The sequence below is a fragment of the Carettochelys insculpta genome, chromosome 5, assembly GCF_033958435.1.
Source record: "Carettochelys insculpta isolate YL-2023 chromosome 5, ASM3395843v1, whole genome shotgun sequence".
Taxonomy (NCBI): domain Eukaryota; kingdom Metazoa; phylum Chordata; order Testudines; family Carettochelyidae; genus Carettochelys; species Carettochelys insculpta.
The window spans coordinates 44,266,985-44,288,293 of record NC_134141.1 but is presented as its reverse complement, the minus strand read 5'-3'; the positions used below and the strand labels follow the sequence as shown (position 1 = coordinate 44,288,293).

The 21,309-nt window shown below is 48.0% G+C and overlaps 1 protein-coding gene across 3 annotated transcripts in view; it reads left to right on the top strand.

Moving 5' to 3' along the window:
• The window catches only part of ZNF608 (zinc finger protein 608), a 116,029-nt gene extending 110,654 nt beyond the window's left edge, over positions 1–5,375 (top strand). For 2 of the 3 annotated variants that reach the window (XM_074995017.1, XM_074995016.1), the window contains exons 7-10: positions 284–456; positions 1,705–1,858; positions 3,256–3,337; positions 4,440–5,375. In XM_074995017.1, coding sequence (XP_074851118.1) covers positions 284–456; positions 1,705–1,858; positions 3,256–3,337; positions 4,440–4,446 — 416 coding nt within the window. In that variant the 3' untranslated portion in view covers positions 4,447–5,375. Of the gene's footprint in view, positions 1–283; positions 457–1,704; positions 1,859–3,255; positions 3,342–4,439 lie in introns of those variants that run through there. The other variant, XM_074995018.1, reaches the window with a different exon arrangement.
• Positions 5,376–21,309: the final 15,934 nt, after the last annotated feature.

The following is a 21,309-nucleotide window of genomic DNA, read 5'->3' as shown; positions in this document are numbered from 1 at the left end:
TGGACTGACAGATATTTTATTGCCTATAAAAATATTCTAAGCACTTACTGTCAGAACCATTATAGTTACTATTCCTTTCACTTAAGAGGGCCCATAAATGCCTGAAATGGCTGTAAGATCAACCTCTTTACAACCTCTATTCATCAGTGTGAATTAGCTGAAAAAATTGAAGAGCAAAGATACAATTTTAGAGTCCTGTGACCCATTTGTGATGCAACCCCCTGTATTAAAATCTCTCCACCCCGCATAAACCAAGTAAGATGATGATATTGTTTATCTGCAGGGGCCTACCTCTCGCCAGGATTTCATTATCCTGTTTATGGGAAGATGTCAGGGAGAGAAGAGACGGAGAAAGTCAATACCAGCCCTAGCATCAACACGAAATCAACCACTGAATCCAAAGCACTGGATTTGCTCCAGCAGCATGCCAACCAGTACCGTAGCAAGTCCCCTGCTGTAAGGTTTCATCCGTTGTTACTGGAGAGCGATAAGTTTGGGAATGCGTTGGGAAAGGGCAGGGAACATATCCAAAATACTTTGCCCTGTTCTGAAGTCAAGATTTTTTTTTATACCATTATTTAAATCAAAAGTAAATTAAAATCAAGGTGCTCCCTTGGTATAAGCTGGAAGTGGTGAGTGTAACATGACTGTGTGCTTATACATTTCCTAATAATATAGGTAAGAAGTTTCATGCTGCAATTCATATGTATAGGTAGCTTTTGGTACATGGTACGCCTTCTTACAGTTCACTAAGAAGTTTCTGTTTGAAAACAGATAATCAGATAAGAAGTAGAACTATGGGATTTGGTAGATCCCTTCAATAGTTTACTGCAGAGCTATTATCTTCTGAATAGCAGATGACTGAAATCTTATTTTGGACACTTCCATGTCAGAGTAACCAGTGTTATTTTGCCTTCCAATAAAACAATAAAAGTTTTAATTGGTAAGAGCAAGTTGTTAACCTTAGAGATAATTTTGAATAGCTCTCCTGATCCTGAGTGTTGGTTTAGTCCCTGAGTCAAATGAAAGAAGTCCAAGGACTGATTTACATTAGATGCCACCAGCTCAGATAGACTCTTAGTGCAGACGGGAACCAGCCTAGGAATATAAAATCACATTGAATTAGATAACACATTAAACAGGGTCGCGGGAGGAGGCCACTCCAGCACAGCTGGACTGGAGCAGCCCTCTCCATGGGGATAGGACTGGAGAGTCCCTGCCCATGGCAGGCGCAGGCCATGCCTGCTCTGGACAAGCGCTACTCTAGCTGCACTGGATTGCTCCCCACAACCATGGCAGGCCACAGAGGGCTGGAGTAACCCCCTGCCTGTGGCAGGTAGGGTTTGCTGCTCCAGCCCCCACTAGTTAACCGTAACGGGTAAGCCTCATCCCTTTAGGTTAAAGCAGCCCGGTGTCAAGGACCCTTAGCCATGCTCTTTAGAGAATTGGTGGGAGAGAAGTTGTTTTGGGGCTGCTGTGTGATGCCTGAAGAGCACTTCATCCTGAAGGTTTGGCTACAGTAGCTTTAGGGCTGCTTTGTACTTGGGAAGCAAAGCAGATCTTCTCCAGTGAATTGAAGACTCAGGCTCATTGTTTGTGTGGAAAGGTCCATGGCTGGATATCCAGAGCGAATGCGTTGTTAATTGTGATACTCTCAATTTAAAGATGATCATACGCCTTTTCTTTTTACCTTTTTGATTTCAGCCTGTGGAAAAATCTACAGCTGAGCGTGAGCGAGAAGCCGAGAGGGAGAGAGATCGTCACTCCCCATTTGGCCAGCGGCACCTTCACACACACCACCACACACACGTTGGAATGGGCTACCCACTTATACCAGGGCAATATGACCCATTTCAAGGTGAGCGGTGGCTTCTGCCTGTGAGATCAGCATGGCTTTACAAGTTGTTTAATAGAGCCTGCACATATGAGGTGAAGGAATTTTAATAGAAACCCATGTTTTATTGAAACCAGAAAAAATGAGTTACATCTAGGCAAAAAGCTTGAAAGGACTATACTGGTAACCCCAGTTATGCTATAGCTCTAGCTTTGTGCTTGAATAATAGTGTTTTAGAGCTCAGCCAGTGATTGCCAGTAAGTTATTAAAATTTTGCTTATCAGCTAGGATATCATTCACATCAGTATTTTCGCCCATAATACAAATTGACATTAACTGATTAGAATGGCGCAAAAGAGAGGAAAAAAATAGAAGCCTTTTTACACAATTAGTCCCGTGTAAACAATGGCAAAAGCATGGCAAGGAGAAAAGACTTTAAGTTGAACAAAAGTTGTGTGCAACAAGGACCCTGCAAGTATCAGAGGAGTAGCTGTGTTAGCCTGTATCTGCAAAAACAACGAAAAGTCCTTTGACACCTTAGAGACTAACATATTTTGTGGAGCATAAGCTTTCATGGGCAAAGACCCACTTTGTCAGATGCATGCAGTCAACCTTGAGATTGTCACAACTGTAGCTTCACAAATAGCATATGATCTATTGTTCTTTAAATGAATAAACCACATACGGTTGCAATCCAGGAAAAAGAACCACAATAGGAGATACATGGAAGACTATTTATTCTCCTTGATTTACACTAGTTTTTGCTTCTTTTTGTGACACAGTTCTAGCAGAATGAAAAGATTTCCTCCCATGCAGTGAAGTACGTACTAAACGTAGTGTATAGCTATAATGACATTAATTTCATTGTGTTCACTCACAGTCATTTTCTTATGCAAAAGTCTTGAATATTGCTAAATTTGATTCAGTGATTCCATATGCCTTATGGGATGCATTATGCTTATTCAGTGCTAGAAATTTAAAAATGATAAGTTACTATGGAAATATTGTGTTCAAAGCAGCTAGCATGTCATTTCAGTAATTCACTGTGACTTTTGATTCTTGTTGTTTCCTGGTACCCATTATTTCTACCGAGCTTCCTATTCAAGAATTCATACAAACCATTTAGCATCGTGCAGTGCAGTGGTTGGAAAGAAACACAATGAGACAGAATGCCACATTTTCTTGTAAAATGCGTAATAATGAGAATTCAGTCCATTATATGAAGGCACATGAGTCAGAGTCAGCAAATAGTCTTACCTCACTTACCTGAGATATTTGATGTATACGTCCTGCAAAAAAGGAATTGGCTGCTTTTTTTCTGGTTCTTGCCATTTTTGCACCAAAAACTCTACCTGCCATCTGTCTGAGCACCCTACAACCCAGACATATATCCACAGTCTTTTGTTTTTTCTTTCCATCAGGGTTGACCTCTGCTGCCCTTGTTGCCACTCAGCAGGTGGCTGCTCAGGCATCTGCATCTGGTATGTTTCCTGCACAAAGAAGGTAAATATCTCATAAACCTTGAATTATACTTACACAGATATCTTAAGAAAGAGGGAGGGAGGGAGGGAGGGAAGGAAGGAGCAAATTATAGGTTTCTTAGGCTGGAGGTCTGCATCCCTACAGATAGCAGCTTTTATTGTGAAGGAAGGGGTGGGTAGGCTTTTTTTGTTTTGGTTAATTGTAGCTCTATTCTTCCTAACAAGACACTTGTCTTTGACCTTCTTGCTATAATCATAATGTAGATGATTAATCTATTAAATAAACTGCCCATCATCTGAGATTTTCAGAGAATATCCTTTACCTCTTGTTACCATTAAAGAAAAACAAGCCATTATGAAGTATGTAATTAGTACTCAAAATTAAAAAAAACAAAAACAAAAACAAAGGTGAGTTAGGGAATTAATTTTGGATCAGGTCTATCTAAAGTTCAGTAAACTTCTGCTCTTACGTATATCTGGCTTCCTGATTTGCATATACTTTTCTTGAAAATAAGAAAGTACATTAAAGATTATATTTTAAAGTTATATAGGAATCAAATTTAGTTGTTTTTTCAATTATTTACTTTCTTTTAAATGGAATTTACTTTTCAATATCTAAAAGAAATGGAAACCTTATGTGTTAAAAAAAAAAAAAAAAAATTGTTTCAAGTGAGAAGCTCAACTCTGCCTTAACAATGAAGTCACCACTCTAAAACTTCCAAGATAAATCTTATGCAGTAATTACCAACTATCATGATTTTATCCCAAGTCCCATAATATATGATGTTTTTCTGAAAGCCCCACCCCTTCCAAGCCAAATAATTACATTAGAATCTGAACTTTCAGTTAGAATAAAAAGCAGTTAGTGTTGCAGAGAAAAGCCTGAACATGTGACCAATGTGAAACTCAAAGATTCAGAAGCTAGAAGACATGTAAACATTTCCTCTCCCCATCTCAACTTATTATTTTTTAAAATAATTTTGGAGCAGGGGGATGGGGTTTGCAGTACTAGGTATATGTATCTTGTTTCACAGTTTTCGTTCATTTCAAGTGTTCAGAGTTTGATACAGGAAAAGGATATCATACTAACTCTCCCTCCCCACGCCTTTTCTCTCTCTATTTAGAGAATGAAGAGTTTGGAAATGTACATTGTCATGTGACTGGATCACATGGAGAAGCGCTTTATTACAGACATCAGTTCCATGGTGTTAATTTGAAATGCCTTAATGGCAGGCAAAAACCAGTCATTTCATTTTTGTAAATTGCAGATTTTATCACAGAGTAACAAATGTTGCTGTAATTAGACTTCTGTTTTTATATATATATATATATATATATATATGCATATAAATATATATATATATTCTTTATTTTTTTTTATTGGTAACCAGGCTCTCACACAGGGTCTGCTGCTAAATTGCAAACCACACAATAAAGGAAAAAAATGTATTTGTCATGTTCAGAAGAAAATTAACCACAAAAGGCCGTTTTTCTTTTCTTTTTGCTTTTTTTAATTGTAAATATATAATGTTATATATCAGTGTGCCTGAACCTTTGCATACCCTTCTAATATTGCCCACCAGCCCTCAGAAAGGCTAACTGTGATGATGACACTTTGGTACAATTTAGATGTCTATTTGGTGGCTCCTGTTAAGATGCATCAGTGTAAAATGTTACTGTGCTCACTGTTTCATTGTACTTGTGTATTGTGAAAAATATACATTTGAAGGCATGGGGTTGCCAGTACCACAAAAACTGTGTTGTACATAATGTATAGATTTTAAACAGGGAAATAATGAGTATCTGTGAATAATGAAATGTCTTTTTTTGATAATCTTGAATGGCAAATAACCCAATAGCGCGCATACCAGAAGACATCTGTGATTGTTCTATTACTTGAATAGTCCTGCAGTCTTTTTTTTAATGTTTACAATTATCCAGTTTTAGAAGAGAGACTTTAATGCCATTGCCTGGTTACTTGTTTATGCTGTAATCTAGTTTATTTTATGTAAAATGTATATTGAATGCTTTCATTTTTATACCTGCCTTAAATAATTTGGCAATCAGAATAAAAAAAAAAGTTGTTTTTGTACTTTCTGGCGTCTGTCTCGCGTTGCTTTCCTCTGCCCAACTTGTGTCATAGGTGCCACTAGGTATGTCTGACATAGACTGGAGGCACCATACAGCTGCTAGTGTTCCCAGAAGGACTTTGGATTAATTTCCTGGCAGCGCTTTCATTTTGGCAGCTATGTTATCCTTGAATTGAATCCACACTCTCCATGCCCAGCCTGTTCCTTTTTTTACCATGCTCCTTCTCCCTTTTGGCCATACAGGGCCTGAGCCAAAACTGCAGTTAAAGGATGTCTTTCCATTGACCTCAATGTTTGGACTTGGTCCTAGCACCCATGAGTAATCTCTCTAACTGATATAATACCCTCATCTGAGAAATAACTTGCTTTGTGTACCAGAAACACTTGCTAAACCGTGCCCTGGATTTAACCTGTGCAGCCTCACAGTGTGGAGTTCATTGAGTGCACTTTTGGACATAATTAGTCCATCTTTGTTTTTTGTGTATTCTTACCATATTGCCCAAGAACAGACAGTCTTGTACCTCTTAGTGCCTTGTCTGACAGTTTGTTCCACTTCCATAAGTAGAGTACAAGATGGTAGAAAAAGAACACCAGTTAATGCATGAAAGAAACAGATAGTTAGCCAGGTTATTTCAGGTGTCAACATTGTCCTTGATTTCATACCACTGGTGCATTCAAATACAGGGGTTTTTGAACTCTCATTCTCGGTTCTGATGACAACTTGCACTGCCAAATATCAGAGTTTGTATATGAAGTGGGTTCCCTTTCTCTTGCTCAGTGGATACTAAATGCACAAGGGTGAGTTAAAGATTCCCTGCAGACAAGCGTATTTGAATTTGTTTTATTACTTTGATGAATCTGCCATTAATGTTACTATAATTGTTCTACTCTTATGGGCATAAAATCGCCCCCCCCCTTAGTGGCTAGTAATAAGGTTTATTGATTTTACTATACACTGTTCATCTCTGGGCTGCTCTTATCTTCTGGTCTTGAACACATGGAAGAACTGCACTGCTGACTCAGTTTAAATTAACTTAATCACGAAATGAGGGGAGGGGAGGGAAGGGTGTATTACTTGGCAGGAGAAGAGGACATCAAATAATGAATTTTCAAGCACTTAAGTGTCCGATTCTATTCAACTGCTTTTGTATTGAAATATGGCATTGATTTGTGGCCTTTGCCTTCAACACTTGTACAGCAAAATGGACCTTATATGTTCACACTACTGGTGATTCTGATTTAACATGGCTTAAGAAAAAGTGTCCACACATAACCAGAATGAATTATCCTGATTGATAAGGGTAGGCAACTGTTTAAACGATGATTAATTACAGGGTTTCATTACGTTCTTTAGGCATTATGAGAGGCTAGCAGCCAAAGCCAATCATTGTTTGTCTCCACTGAGGATTATTCTGTTCCTCCTCCTCTGTGGCTTTCCTTTGACCTTAACACATACAGGGAATAACAGCTTACATGCTTTGCAGTTGTGAACCGCTAAAAGGAGTACAGCATGGCTGGCATCTTCCAAAACCAGAAAGTAGCCATGTTGCCAAGTGTCAAGAGTCAGGCACAATACACTTCTGCTTCAGCTCTGTGAAGGCGGAGACTCCAAAGAATCAGACAGAGAAGATAATGGGGGAAATACTCACCAGCCCAGGACCTGTCTAAATGCAAGAGAGGCTGACTTCTTGCTACGCCATCTCTTCGTTTGAGGCTTTGTCTCTCAATGCATGGCAACACAGCAAAGAAAAACCCACAGCCAGCCTGATGCAGGCTGAGAGGCTCTTTAATTGCCTTGTAGACTTCTGGTCCTGGATTGAGAGGAGGATCCCAGAGCCTGGTCTCCAGCCCCAGTCCTGAAGTCTACACAGCAGTGAAACTTCCATACAGCCCGAGGCCCTTGAGCCATTTTAACGTGTCTTCCTTGATGCTTCAGACAAGCATCTCAGGCAGTGTGGGGTGCATCTACACTAGCAGGCTACTTTGAAGTAGCCGGCACAACGTCGAAATAATACATGTTGTGTCCACACACACCATGCACTATTTTGACGTTGAAATCGATGTTAAGTTGCGAGACATCGAAATCGCTATTCCTATCCAAAGGTGGGAATAGCATCCTACTTCGAAGTAGGGCGTGTATAGACGAGCCACGTTCTGCTATGTTGAAATAGCGGGGTCCTCCATGGTGGCCATCAGCTGAGGGGTTGAGAGACCCTCTGTCCGGCCCCTGCAGGGCTCTATGGTCGCTGCATGCAGCAGCCCTTAGCCGAGGGCTTCTGGTTGCACCTACTCCATTCCATTGCTCTGTCTTCCTCCAGGGTGGTTGCTGTACCTAGAAATAGGTGCTGCTTTTGCTCTTTAGCATGAGTGGCATCCCAATGTACGTGAATGGGCAAGCTGGCAATCCCTTCATGTGACCTGGAACCTGTGGAGGGAGCTAAGCAATATGTCAAGGCTTCCCAGTTTGTTTGTCCCTCAGCCTCTCTACAGACCTCCGTCCTTGGTTTCCTTCTGATTTTTTTTTTTTTTAGTGGATTCTCATCTGCTAACATCCATTCCCAGGATTTCAACTAGAGATTAAAGTACGGAAAACTTTCCTTCTTCTTCGAGTGGTCCCCGTGGGTGCTCCACAGTAGGTGTCGGGCTCGCCCGGCGCCGCAGATCGGAAATCTTCCAGCAGTTTCTCCTGGATCGTGCATGCGCCGGCGCGCGCCACTCCCCCACACGCCCCCAGCCACGTGCACGATCCGATCCCCGCCAGTTCCTTCTCAACCGCCATCGGCTGCAGATGGAATCCGCTCAGGCTAAGGCCAGAGTCAGATTAGATAGTTGTTTTCTACGTGTAATTTTTTGTTTTTGGTTACTAAAAAAAAAAAAGAGAGAGAGAAATCAAAGACAAAGAATATCAGCAAAAAAAAAAAAAAAAAAAAAAAAAGAGAGGAGCGGAGAAGAGAAGGGCGGACATGAAGGCCATTTAGGCCGCCCGCTGCCCCGCAGGCCAGTGATCGCTATTTGGGGTGGAAAGGCATGGATTAAGTGCTAAGTACCCTATTAACATTACAGGACTCACCGCAATGGCCTCTTCAGGTTTTAAAAAGTGTGAGTCATGCCGTGAAGCTATGCCGGCCGCCGATGGGCATAGCGAATGCATCCACTGCCTGGGGGAATCACACGTTACCCAGAAGTGTTCTCACTGTGCTAAGCTCACAGCCAGGGCCAGGAAGGACAGAGAGATGAGGCTTAAAATGCTCTTGTTTGATAAGGCTCTCCAGCCGGACTTGCCGGAGAAGCCTCACCCAGAAGGGCCCTCTGGGTTGCATAAGAGGAAGGCAGCTTCTCTGACTCCCTCAGTGCAGAAACAGAGGAAACTCTCCTCGGCTCTATCCTTGCTGGCAGGTTCAGCGAGCAGGACGAGCGGCGCACACAGCCCCCAGCCGCATACTCAGGCAAGCGGCAGTGCGGCAGCTCACGTGGCAGAGGCTGAGCCTCCAGTTACACAACAGCCGCCACGCGCGGTGCCCAGAACATCACTGAGGCAAGCGCCGGACTCGGCGGCACCGGCCCCCACAGCACCAACGGTGCAGGGGCACCAGGCCCGGAGCCTGTAGGCACCGGAGGAAGCTACCCGCGCGGCACTGCAGCTGATTGTGCTGAGCGCAACGCTGACAGCAGGGCTGAGATCCCCGGCACGGCAGGGGGCGGTGCCAGCCCCGCAGGGGAGGGGCAAGGCGAAATCAAAAACCCGGCACCGCAGCCCATCTCCGGACAGGGCTGCGTTGCTGTTAGCACCAAGCCCTCCCCCTGTGACACTCCCAGAAATCAGGGGTACACACTCCATGGGTGGTCCAGGTCTCCATCCCCGGACCCTTGCCCATGCTGCTATGGTCGTCCTCATCATGCTGGACACAGACACTGCAGGCCTACATCAAGGGGCAGGTCCCCCCCGGCCGCTCAATACCCCCGTGGACACTCTCGATCGGGGACGGAAACACAGTTGTCTCAAGGAGAGTTAGTTTTAGAACCCCGAGACTTTCCTTCACAATCCTCCAGGGAGCAAGTGTATCATCAACCGCAGGAGCCTGAGGGTTCGAGGGAGGTTTACCGCAGTGGTTCCTCCTCATCCTCCCCAGATGAGGCCATGGCCCCCAGGGATGTCTCCCCCGCTGGATGACCTTAAACAATTTCAGGAGCTATTTAAAAGGGTAGCTTTCACGCAAGACATTCAAACGGCAGAGGTGCAGGAGAAACATCACAAACTCCTGAAAAATTTGAGACCCCCGGCTTCATCCAAAATTGCTATTCTGCTGGACGAAGCCATTATGGAGTCAGCCACTACCATATGGCAGACTCCGGCCTCTATCCCGCCTACAAACAAGAGAGCGGATAAGAAGTACTTCGTCCCGGCGAAGAGCATGGAGTTCCTCTTTAGTCACCACAACCAAATTCTTTGGTTGGCAAATCGTCCCAGCAGAGGTCGAAGGCTTCTCAGTACAAATCGGGGGGATTGGACAAAGATGCTAAGAAGCTAGAGCTGTTTGGCAGCAAGGTATATTCCTCTTCTACCCTGCTATTGAGAATGGCAAATTATGCGGCACACCTAGCAAACCATAATTTTGATAATTACTCCCCTCATGGATTCACTTCCAGAAGACAAAAAGCCGGTGTTAAAGGCGATTGTTCAAGAGGGCTACGCAGCATCGCGGACAGGAGTCCAGATTGCCCTGGACATGGCGGCACGTTCAACGGCTACAGCAGTGGTCATGAGTAGAGAATCCTGGCTCCCGACGTCTGGTATCCCTAGGGACTTACAGGCAAAGATCGTGGACCTTCCCTTTGATACACAAAAGCTGTTTGCAGACTCAACCGACTCAGTCCTCCATTCCAGTAAGGACTCGAGAGCTACACTTAGAACCCTGGGCATTTATACTCCCCCATACAGAAAGAAAAAACTTTATCTTTGGCAAAGACGCTACGCTTAACCAACCACAGCGTGCTCAATATCAACGGGGCTACGACCAAGGGCGCCATCAACAGCAGCAACAGTACAGAACTCCCAGGCGACGTTCTCAACAAAGCCGTATGCCCTCGGGACAGGCCCAAAGGCAACAAGTTTGACGGGTATGTCGGGGGCTGCACTATCAATACCATCGCTCAATGCCAGTCTCATCTCATGTTCCATCATTGCCTCAGACCGTTCCACTCCCAATGGCAAAAGATCACCACAGACAAGTGGGTACTGGAGATCATAGCCGCGGGTTACACGATCCCCTTCCAGTCGCTCCCACCGACGAAGCCCCCCGCCAGGCCTCACCTCAGGGACACTGCCCACGAGGCGAGGCTCAAGCAGGAGGTGGATCACCTTATGTTCATAGGGGCGGTGGAAAGAGTGCCGGAAGAATTCCAGGGGAAAGGTTTTTATTCACGCTACTTCCAAACAGAGAAGAAAACAGGAGGCTGGAGGCCCATCTTAGATCTTCGGGGCCTCAACCGTTACTTGCACAAGCAACGTTTTCGGATGATCACAGTTGCCTCGAGACTCACAGCACTGGATGATGGAGACTGGTTTGCAGCCCTCGACTTACGAGATACTTACTTTCATATAACAATCCACCCGGCACACGGACGCTTCCTCCGCTTCATGGTCGGCAAGGAGCACTTCCAGTACAGGGTTCTTCTGTTCGGCCTCTCCTCAGCCCGCAGAGTCTTTACCAAAACCCTGGCAGTGGTGTCAGCCTACATGCACAGACAGGGGGTGTTTATTTTCCCATATCTGGATGACTACCTGCTGAAAGGGGCCTCAAAGGCAGAGGTCTTACGCATGATACGCGTCACAGCGGGCACGTTTTCTTCGCTGGGCCTAGTTATCAACTTTGCAAAGTCAAAGACCGAACCCACACAAGATATAGAGTTCATAGGGGCACGCATAAACTCTATCACAGCAAGGGTGTACCTACCTGACGCCCGCTTCCGCGCCATCAGTTCACTGGTGCAAGTCTTCACATACAGCCCCACAGTGCCGGTCTTAACGTGCTTACAGCTGCTGGGCCACATGGCGGCAGCAACATTTGTGGTACAGAATGCCAGGTTACACATGCGAAGTCTGCAGCATTGGCTGGTGAGCATTTACAAACCAGCATCCCACACTGTCCACAGGGTGGTGTCGCCCACGACGGAGGTGCGCAGATCCCTGGCATGGTGGGAAAACCCCAAGAGTCTGCTAGTGGGGGTGCCCTTTCACCAACCACAAATTTCTATTTTTCTTACTACCGACACCTCCCACATAGGATGGGGAGCGCACATCGGCAACAAGGTGACGCAAGAGCTATGGTCCCCTGCAGAACAGACACTGCACATAAACATACTGGAGCTCAGAGCAGTGTTCAACGCCTGCAAACGTTTTCGAGATTACCTACATGGCAAAGTAGTCGGGATCAATACCGACAATACCTCCACTATGTTTTACATCAATCGACAAGGAGGAGCACGATCCCGTGCCTTATGTGCGGAAGCAGTCAGATTGTGGAACTGGCGCATCGCCAACAACATAACGTTGAAGGCCTCGTACTTGCTGGGCGCTCACAACGTGAAAGCAGATCAGCTGAGCAGGCGTTCCACACTCACACTCCAATGGCAGATCCGCTCCGATCTGCTACGGCGCATTTTTCGTACATGGGGGTTTCCCCAGATCGATCTGTTTGCCACCCAGTACAATAAGAAGTGTCCCCAGTACTGCTCCAGGGCAGGAGTGGGACGGGGGTCCCTGGGGGACGCATTCATGATTTCATGGAGGGGCCCTCTACTTTACGCGTTTCCCCCCACGGTGCTTATCCACAAGGTTCTGCAGAAAGCCAGAAGGGACAGAGCTCGCATGATACTCATAGTCCCAACTTGGGATCGGCAGCAATGGTTTCCCTTGCTTCTGCGCATGTCGGACCGCCCACCGCTTCCTCTACCGGTGGCGCCGGACTTATTCACGCAGGCTCAGGGGTCCATAGTGCATCCTCACCCTCAGGGTCTGCATCTGCAAGCATGGTTAATCCATGGCTCAGCTCCTTAGAGAGCATGTGTACGGAGAGAGTACAACAAGTCCTGGAATGTAGCCGAAGGACCTCCACCAGGAGGACTTACAAGCAGAAATGGACTCGATTTACAGCCTGGTGTTCCGCCAAGCAGTTAGCTCCCCTTGACGTTCCTATACCTGTAATACTAGAATACTTACTGGACCTCAAAAGAGGCGGGATTTCTCTATCCTCGCTAAAGGTCCACCTCGCTGCTATATCAGTGTTTCGGAATACAGAGGAAGGGCCCACTGTATTCGCCCATCCTATCGTCACAAGATTCTTGAAGGGGTTGGTGAACCTGTACCCCCCTCGGAAACCGCTTCCACCGTCATGGAGTCTGGACTTGGTGCTCAGCATGCTATTAGGTCCACCTTTCGAACCATTAGCCACAGTTCCCCTCCGTCTCCTTACGATGAAAACAACCTTCCTCCTTGAGATTACGTCAGCCCGCAGGGTGAGCGAGCTCGCAGCAGTGATGGTAACGCTGCCCTGCACAGTATTCTCAAAGGAGGCGGTAACCTTAAGGTTGCACCCAGCCTTTGTTCCAAAAGTTTCTTCGGAGTTCCATCTTAACGAACCAATAGTTTTACCCTCGTTTTACCCAAAGCCTCACAGCTCCAGCAAGGAGGCACGCCTGCATCTCCTGGATGTGAGGAGGGCGTTGGCCTTCTACATAGACAGAACTGAGTCCTTCCGGAAAACGGACAGGCTTCTAGTCTCTCTCGCTCCCAGGTCAAAAGGAGAAGGTCTCTCTTCACAGAGAATCTCAAAGCACATTGTGTCCTGTATAAAAATGTGCTACGAGCTTCAAAAGACTCCTTTGCTGGCCCCGCCTAGGGCTCACTCCACCAGGGCGGTGGCGGCGTCAACAGCCTTCTTCAAAGGCATCACGTTAAAAGACATCTGTAGAGCAGCGAGCTGGTCATCCTATGACACCTTTGCCAAGCATTATGCCCTACATCGGGTATTCGAAGAGGATACCCGTCTGTCGACAGCAGTCCTCTCGGGTGCAAGCTGCACATGAACCGATTACCCACCTCCTTACTTGGGTTACTGCTGGGTAGTCACCTATTGTGGAGCACCCACGGGGACCACTCGAAGAAGAAAGAGAAGTTACTCACCTGTAGTAACGATGGTTCTTTGAGATGTGTCCCCGTGGGTGCTCCACCACCCGCCTATCCTCCCTGCTTCGGATCTCTGTCTGTTGTTTTTCAGGAGCATTCGAGGCGGTTGGTCAAGGAACTGGCGGGGACCGGATCGCGCACGTGGCCGGGGGTGCGCGGGGGAGTGGCGCATGCCGGCGCGTGCACGATCCAGGAGAAACTGCTGGAAGATTTCCAATCTGCAGCGCCGGGCGAGCCCGACACCTATTGTGGAGCACCCACGGGGACACATCTCGAAGAACCATCGTTACTACAGGTGAGTAACTTCTCTATCGTCTGCCAAGAAACTCCCTCCTCTCTCTCTTTCTCCTTACTTAAATCTATTTTTAATGACAAACTCTTTCTGTGAGGTCACTTTGTGTATCTCCCCACCTTGACCTTTCATTCAACAGCTCCAAAGCATCTTTGCTGTTTACTGCTGGAGGTCCTGCTGTCATCTCTAAACCAACACTTAAAAATGTATGTGAGACCCTAGATTCCTTTTTGTATTCTTGTCCCTTTTTTGCTGGTTCCACCAATACAGAGGGACTGTAAAGCTAGCAGAATGTATTGGAAAGTCTTTCTGGTGTCATGTAGTTCCTAGAACTAGTTGATTCTATGCCTCCAGCTAGTTGAAATAGTGGTTTGGTTGGAGATGGGCATGGAGAATCACTAATCTTTGGAAATTCCTAGGTACCACATCAGCCCCTGGGGAGCATAGATCATAGATCAACCTGGTCAATACAGAAAAGGGCATCTCTGAGTCCATGTGAAAATATGCCCGGGATGGGAATATCACAGTACCAGACCATTACTGGGCAGCAGCACAGAACATTTTTATGGCTCCCTACTTCAGTTGCACCCATTGGCATCTGGGCATAGCAGAGAAACTGGCGACCTTTACTTCATTATTACCCTTCCTCTCTCTGTCACTACCGGCCTACTATCCTTCATGTCACTGACTCAAAATCGTAGTGTAATCTTCACTTTTTTCTTTTCTTCTCCCTGGTGCTATCTCCAGACAATACATCTTCCAGCTTCTTCCTTTGTCATATCAGCAAAACCCACTTCTCGCTATTGTCACTGCTAAAACGGTGTATGTATGCCTTGGTTATTTCTCCCTGATTACTTCAACATTCTCCTCTCTGGCCTTGCCTATTGTTACCTATGGTTTCCAAGCTATTCATAACTTCATCTTCTGCCACACTGGCTGCACTTCTCCCACACTTTGTATTGATTTCCTGTCTCCTACTGCATCAAATTCCAGTTTCCTGTCATCATCTGCAAGACTCTAGAGTATTTCGACCAGGCATAGATTTCCCCCAATTTCTCTGTCTATGGAAGTGTGCTGTCTTATCACCTTCCTCTACCCAGCTCTGTTTTCATTGCAGTCTTTTATTCCAATGGCTTCTTCTGCCTTTAAAACACTTTCAAGATTCCATCTTTCTTTAGTTTTCTCACTCTCCGTTTCCTACATGGTTGTTCTGTATCATGCACTGTGTGTACTTGTCTTTAGGCTTAGATCTTTGGGACAGGGAACATGTCTGTCTTTATAACCTATTTTTGTGCTTTTATTTTTTCACTAGGTAACACAATGTGTTTATGAGTACTTTGGATAGAACAGTTGCCACTGTTTTATACTTAATACTTAAAATAAAAGTTAAAAGGCTTCATGAATCTGTCCTGCCCTCTTCAAAATCTGCTGTAGTTGAATTTAAGGGATTATTTTGTAGTTTCTGTTTTTGAGCAAGGAGAATTAGGGACATAGTCATGATTTATTAATCTGTAATCCATTGTTCTTCTTCGAGTGTCCCCGTGGGTGCTCCACGTTAGGTGTCGGGCTCGCCCCGGCACCGCAGGTCGGATCTTCCAAGCAGTTTCTGCCGGACCGCGCATGCACCGGTGCGCGCCGCTCCCTTGCGCGCTCCTGGCCACGTGCGCAATCCGGTCCCTGCCAGTTCCTCTTTAACCGCCTTCGGCTGCAGACGGAATCCACTCAGGCTACGGCCAGAGTTAGCGTATTTAACGTTTTAATTGTTTTAAAGTTTCTTCAGTCTTAGATTAAGTTAGTCGGTTGTTGTTTTCAAAAAAAAAAAAAAAAAAAAGAAAGGGAAGGAATTCAAAGCTTCCAATCCTAGTAACAAGCGGAGCACCGGAGGCCAGGAGCCTAGGGCCATTAGCCCTCCTGCCGCGGCAGGCTTTATCCGAGAGGGGAACAAGCACAGAGAAGGTGCTAAGTACCCTATTAACAACTCAAAGACTCACCACAATGTCCTCTTCAGGGTTCAAGAAGTGTGAGTCGTGCCGCAAGGCAATGCCAGCGTCTGATGGGCACAGTCAGTGTACAAGATGCTTGGGGGAATCCCATGTCACTCAGAAATGTTCCTTCTGTGCCAAGTTAACAGCCAGAGCAAGGAAGGACAGGGAAATGCGGCTGAAAATGCTGCTGTTCGACAAGGCCCTCCAGCCAGACGTGCCGGAGCGGCCGCAGCAGGAGGGACCCTCCGGGGCCCATAAAAGGAAAGCAGTGTCCCTAACCCCATCAGTGCAAAAATGGAGGAAAATCTCCCCAACCCGATCCCTGCCAGCAGCAACAGCGAGCGGGACGGGTGGAGCGCACAGCCCCCAGCCGCAGCTACAGCTGATCGGCGGTGGCGCGGAGACGCACGTGGCGGAGGTTCAGCCTCCGATGATCAAACAGCTGCCCCGCACCGCGGGCAGGGCAGTGGCTAAGCAAGCGCTGGAACCGTCAGCTCCGCAAGCAGCGGCACCGACCCCCGGGGAAACGGCGGCGTAGAGCGCGTAGGCAAGCGGCCTGCAGGCACCGGGGGAGACCGCCCGTGCGGCACCGCTGAGGAGCGTGCTGAGTGCGGTGCAGACTACGGGACCGAGATCCCCGACGCGTCAGGGGGCGGAGCCACCCCCACAGGGGAGGGGAAAAGCAGCACAGAAAACACGGCACCGCAGTCCCTCTCCAGACAGGGCTGCAGAGCTGCTTTCTCTGAGCCCTCCGCTCGTGCTGCAGACTCCAACGAGAAGGCAGGGGTCACCCCTAGCCTATCCGGAGCCCCCATCTCCATTTCTACAGCCAGCCTCCCCATGGCTTGGACCACCTTTGCCCTTGGGCTTCGAGCCACTTGAGTACTATCACAAATTGGCCTCTCCAGCATCCCATGTCTCCAGAAGATCTCGCTCCCCCAGATATAGGGGGTATGCACCAAGGGAGTGGTCCAGGTCACCATCCCAGGAGCAGTGCCCGTGTTACCATGGTCGCCCCTATCATGTGGGGCACAGACACCATAGGCATACTACCAGGGACAAATCCCCACAGACGGTTCCGTATCCCCGAGGGCAATCGCGAACAGGGACAGAGACTCAGATACCTCAGGGGGAGTTGGTTCTGGAACCCCGGGATTTTCCCTCGCAAGTTTCTAGCGAGCGGATGTACCACCGTCAACAGGACCCAGAGAGGTCCAGAGAGGCGTACCCTAGCGGTTCCTCGCTGTCCTCCCTGGATGAGGCTACGGCCCCGGGGGACGTCCATCCTCCGGATGATCTCAAACAGTTCCAAGAGTTGTTTAAAAGGGTGGCCTTCATGCAAGGCATCCAGACAGCAGAGGTGCAAGAGAAGCACCATAAGCTCCTTAAAAATCTGAGACCTCCGGCCTCCTCTAAAATAGCCATACCACTTGATGAAGCAATCTTGGAGTCCGCCACCACGATATGGCAGACCCCTGTGACTATTCCGCCTGTCCACAAGAGAGCGGACAAGAAATACTTCGTGCCAGCAAAGGGCATGGAGTTCCTATTCAGCCACCCGCAACCAAATTCTCTGGTGGTAGAATCATCTCAACAGAGATCAAAAACGTCTCAGTTCAAAACGGGGAACGGACAAAGATGCCAAGAAACTAAAGCTGTTTGGCAGAAAGGTCTACTCCTCCTCCACCCTACTGTTGAGAATGGCGAATTACGCAGCGCATCTAGCGAACCACAATTTCGACAACTACTCTAGGTTAACCTCCCTCCTGGACTCGCTTCCAGAGGACAAGAAGCCGGTGCTCAAGGCTATCGTGCAAGAAGGCTACGCGGCCTCGAGGACGGGAGTTCAGATCGCCCTGGATGTTGCGGACACAGCAGCACGCTCAACAGCTATGGCAGTGGTAATGCGAAGGGAGTCCTGGCTCCAAACATCGGGTATACCGAGGGATCTGCAGGCAAAGATCGTCGATCTCCCCTTCGACATGCAGAAGCTGTTTGCTGAATCAACTGACTGGGTCCTTCATTCCAGTAAAGACTCAAGAGCCACTCTTAGGACCTTAGGGATCTACACCCCTCCATACAGAAAGAAAAAGTACTACCCTCAGTAAAGACGGTACCAATATCAGCCACAGCGTCCCCAGTACCACAGGGGTTACGAGCAAGGGCGACATCAACAGCATCAACAATATAGAACTCCCAGGCGACGTTCCCAACAGAGCCGTGCGTCCTCGGGGCAGGGCCAAAGGCCACAAGTTTGACACACAGATCCAGGGCTGCGCCATCACTACCATCGCACAACGTCATCCAAAGGTGTTATTCCACCATCACCTCTGACCATTCTACGACCAGTGGCAAAGGATCACCACAGACAAATGGGTGCTAGAGATCATAGCCATGGGGTACGCGATCCCTTTCCAGTCGCTCCCACCACCACAACCTCCACCCAAGCCCCACCTGCAGGATGCCTCCCACGAAGCGAGACTCAAGCAGGAGGTAGACCATCTTATGCTCATAGGGGCAGTGGAAAGAGTGCCGGAGCAACTGCAAGGGAAAGGGTTCTACTCCAGACACTTCCTCACGGAGAAAAAGACAGGAGGCTGGAGGCCCATCTTAGATCTTCGAGGCCTCAACCGGTACCTGCGCAAGCAACGTTTTCGGATGATCACAATTGCCTCCATCCTTACGGCACTGGACGATGGAGATTGGTTCGCAGCCCTCGACTTACAAGACGCGTATTTTCACATAACTATCCATCCGGCTCACCGACAATTCCTCCGGTTCATGGTAGGCAAAGAACATTTTCAATACAAGGTCCTACCATTCGGCCTCTCCTCAGCCCCCAGAGTCTTCACCAAGACCTTGGCAGTGGTGTCAGCCTACCTGCACAGACAGTGGGTATTTATATTCCCGTATCTGGACGACTGCCTACTCAAAGGGGCCTTGAAGGAGGAGGTACTACGCATGATACGCGTCACAGCAGGCACGTTCTCTTCGCTCGGCCTGGTTATCAATCTGGCAAAATCAAAGATAGACCCCACACAAGACATAGAGGTCATAGGGGCACGCATAAATTCTATTACAGCGAGAGTGTATCTACCAGAGACACACTTTCGGGCCATCGGCTCCCTCGTGCAAGTCATCACCTTCAGCCCTACGGTGCCGGTTCTGATGTGCTTACAGCTGCTGGGCCACATGGCAGCAGCGACGTTCGTAGTACAGAACGCCAGGTTACACATGCGCAGCATGCAGCACTGGCTGGCGAGCGTATACAAACCAGCAGCACACACCGTTCACAGGGTGGTGTCGCCCATGACAGAGGTGCACAAATCCCTGCAATGGTGGGTAGACCCCAAGAACATGCTAACAGGGGTACCCTTCCACCAACTACAAGTATCGGTTTTTCTTACTACAGATGCCTCCCACATAGGGTGGGGAGCACACATGGGCGAAGAGGTGACGCAAGGACTGTGGTCCTCCACAGAACAGTCACTGCACATAAATATACTGGAGCTCAGAGCGGTGTTCAACACCTGCAGACACATTCGAGACCATATACAAGGCAAAGTAGTCGGGATCAGTACAGACAATACTTCCACCATGTTTTATATAAATCGGCAAGGAGGAGCTCGGTCCCGTGCGTTATGTGCGGAAGCAGTCTGGTTGTGGAACTGGTGCATCGCCAACAATATAACCTTGAAAGCCTCGTACTTACCAGGAGCTCACAATGTGAAGGCAGACCAGCTGAGCAGGCGTTTCACACTCATGCACGAGTGGCAGATCCGTCCCGATCTGCTACGACCGATTTTTCACGCATGGGGCTTTCCCCAGATAGACCTGTTTGCCACTCAACACAACAAGAAGTGCCCACAATTCTGCTCCAGGGCAGGACTGGGACGGGAGTCCCTGGGGGACGCATTCGCGATCTCCTGGAGGGGCCCCCTGCTTTACGCTTTTCCTCCCACAGTGCTGATCCACAAAGTCTTGCAGAAAGCCAGGAGAGAAGGAGCCCGAATGATCCTGATAGTTCCAACATGGGATCAACAGCAATGGTTCCCCCTACTCCTGCGCATGTCGGACCGTCCACCGATGCCCCTCCCGGTGGCGCCGGATCTGCTCACGCAAGTCTAGGGGTCCATAGTGCATCCGCACCCCCAAGGCCTGCGACTACAAGCGTGGTTAATCCATGGCTCAGCTCCCTAGAGAGCACATGTATGGAGGAAGTGCAACAAGTCCTAGAAAGTAGCAGGAGGGCTTCCACCAGGAAGACCTACAAGCAGAAGTGGACTCGCTTCACGGCATGGTGTTCTACCAAACAGTTAGCCCCCCTTGCTGTGCCTATACCTGTAATATTAGAGTATTTACTGGACCTCAAGAGAGGAGGACTCTCACTATCCTCATTAAAGGTCCACCTTGCCGCCATTTCGACGTTCAGACACGAAGAGGAAGGGAACACGGTGTTCGCCCATCCCATGGTTACCAGGTTCCTCAAAGGGTTGGTAAACCTATACCCGCCTCGGAAACTGCTTCCACCTATGTGGGACTTGGACCTGGTGCTTAGTGCGCTAGCGGGACCACTGTTCGAGCCTTTAGCCATGGTTTCCCTCCGCCTCCTTACGATAAAGATGACCTTCCTTCTCGCAATCACGTCAGCTTGCAGGGTGAGCGAGCTTGCGGCAGTTATGTCAAAGCCACCCTGCACAGTATTTTCCAAGGAGGCGGTAACCATACGTCTGCATCCAGCCTTTGTTCCCAAAGTTTCTTCTGAGTTTCATATTAACGAACCTATTGTTTTACCCTCGTTTTATCCAAAGCTTCATAACTCTAACAAAGAGGCGCGCCTACATCTCCTGGACGTGAGGAGGGCGCTAGCCTTCTATATAGACAGGACCAAGTCCTTCCGGAAAACAGATAGACTCCTAGTCTCTCTCGGTCCCAAATCAAAAGGAGAAGGTCTCTCTTCGCAGAGAATCTCAAAGCACATCGTATCCTGCATAAAAATGTGCTACGAACTCAAAAAGTCTCCTTTACTGGCCACGCCCAGGGCTCACTCCACTAGGGCGGTGGCGGCATCAACAGCCTTTTTCAAGGGCGTTGCGCTAAAAGACATTTGCAGAGCGGTGACCTGGTCATCCTATGACACCTTCGCCAAGCACTACGCCCTTCACAGGGTATTCCAAGAGGATACCCAGCTCTCGACAGCGGTCCTCTCGGGGACAAGCTGCACATGATCCGATTACCCACCTCCTATTTTGGGTTACTGCTGGGTAGTCACCTAATGTGGAGCACCCACGGGGACACTCGAAGAAGAAAGAGAAGTTACTCACCGTAGTAACGGTGGTTCTTCGAGATGTGTCCCTGTGGGTGCTCCACCACCCACCCATCCTCCCCGCTTCAGATCTCTGTTTAGTGTTTTGCAGGAGCATCCGAGGCGGTTGGTCAAGG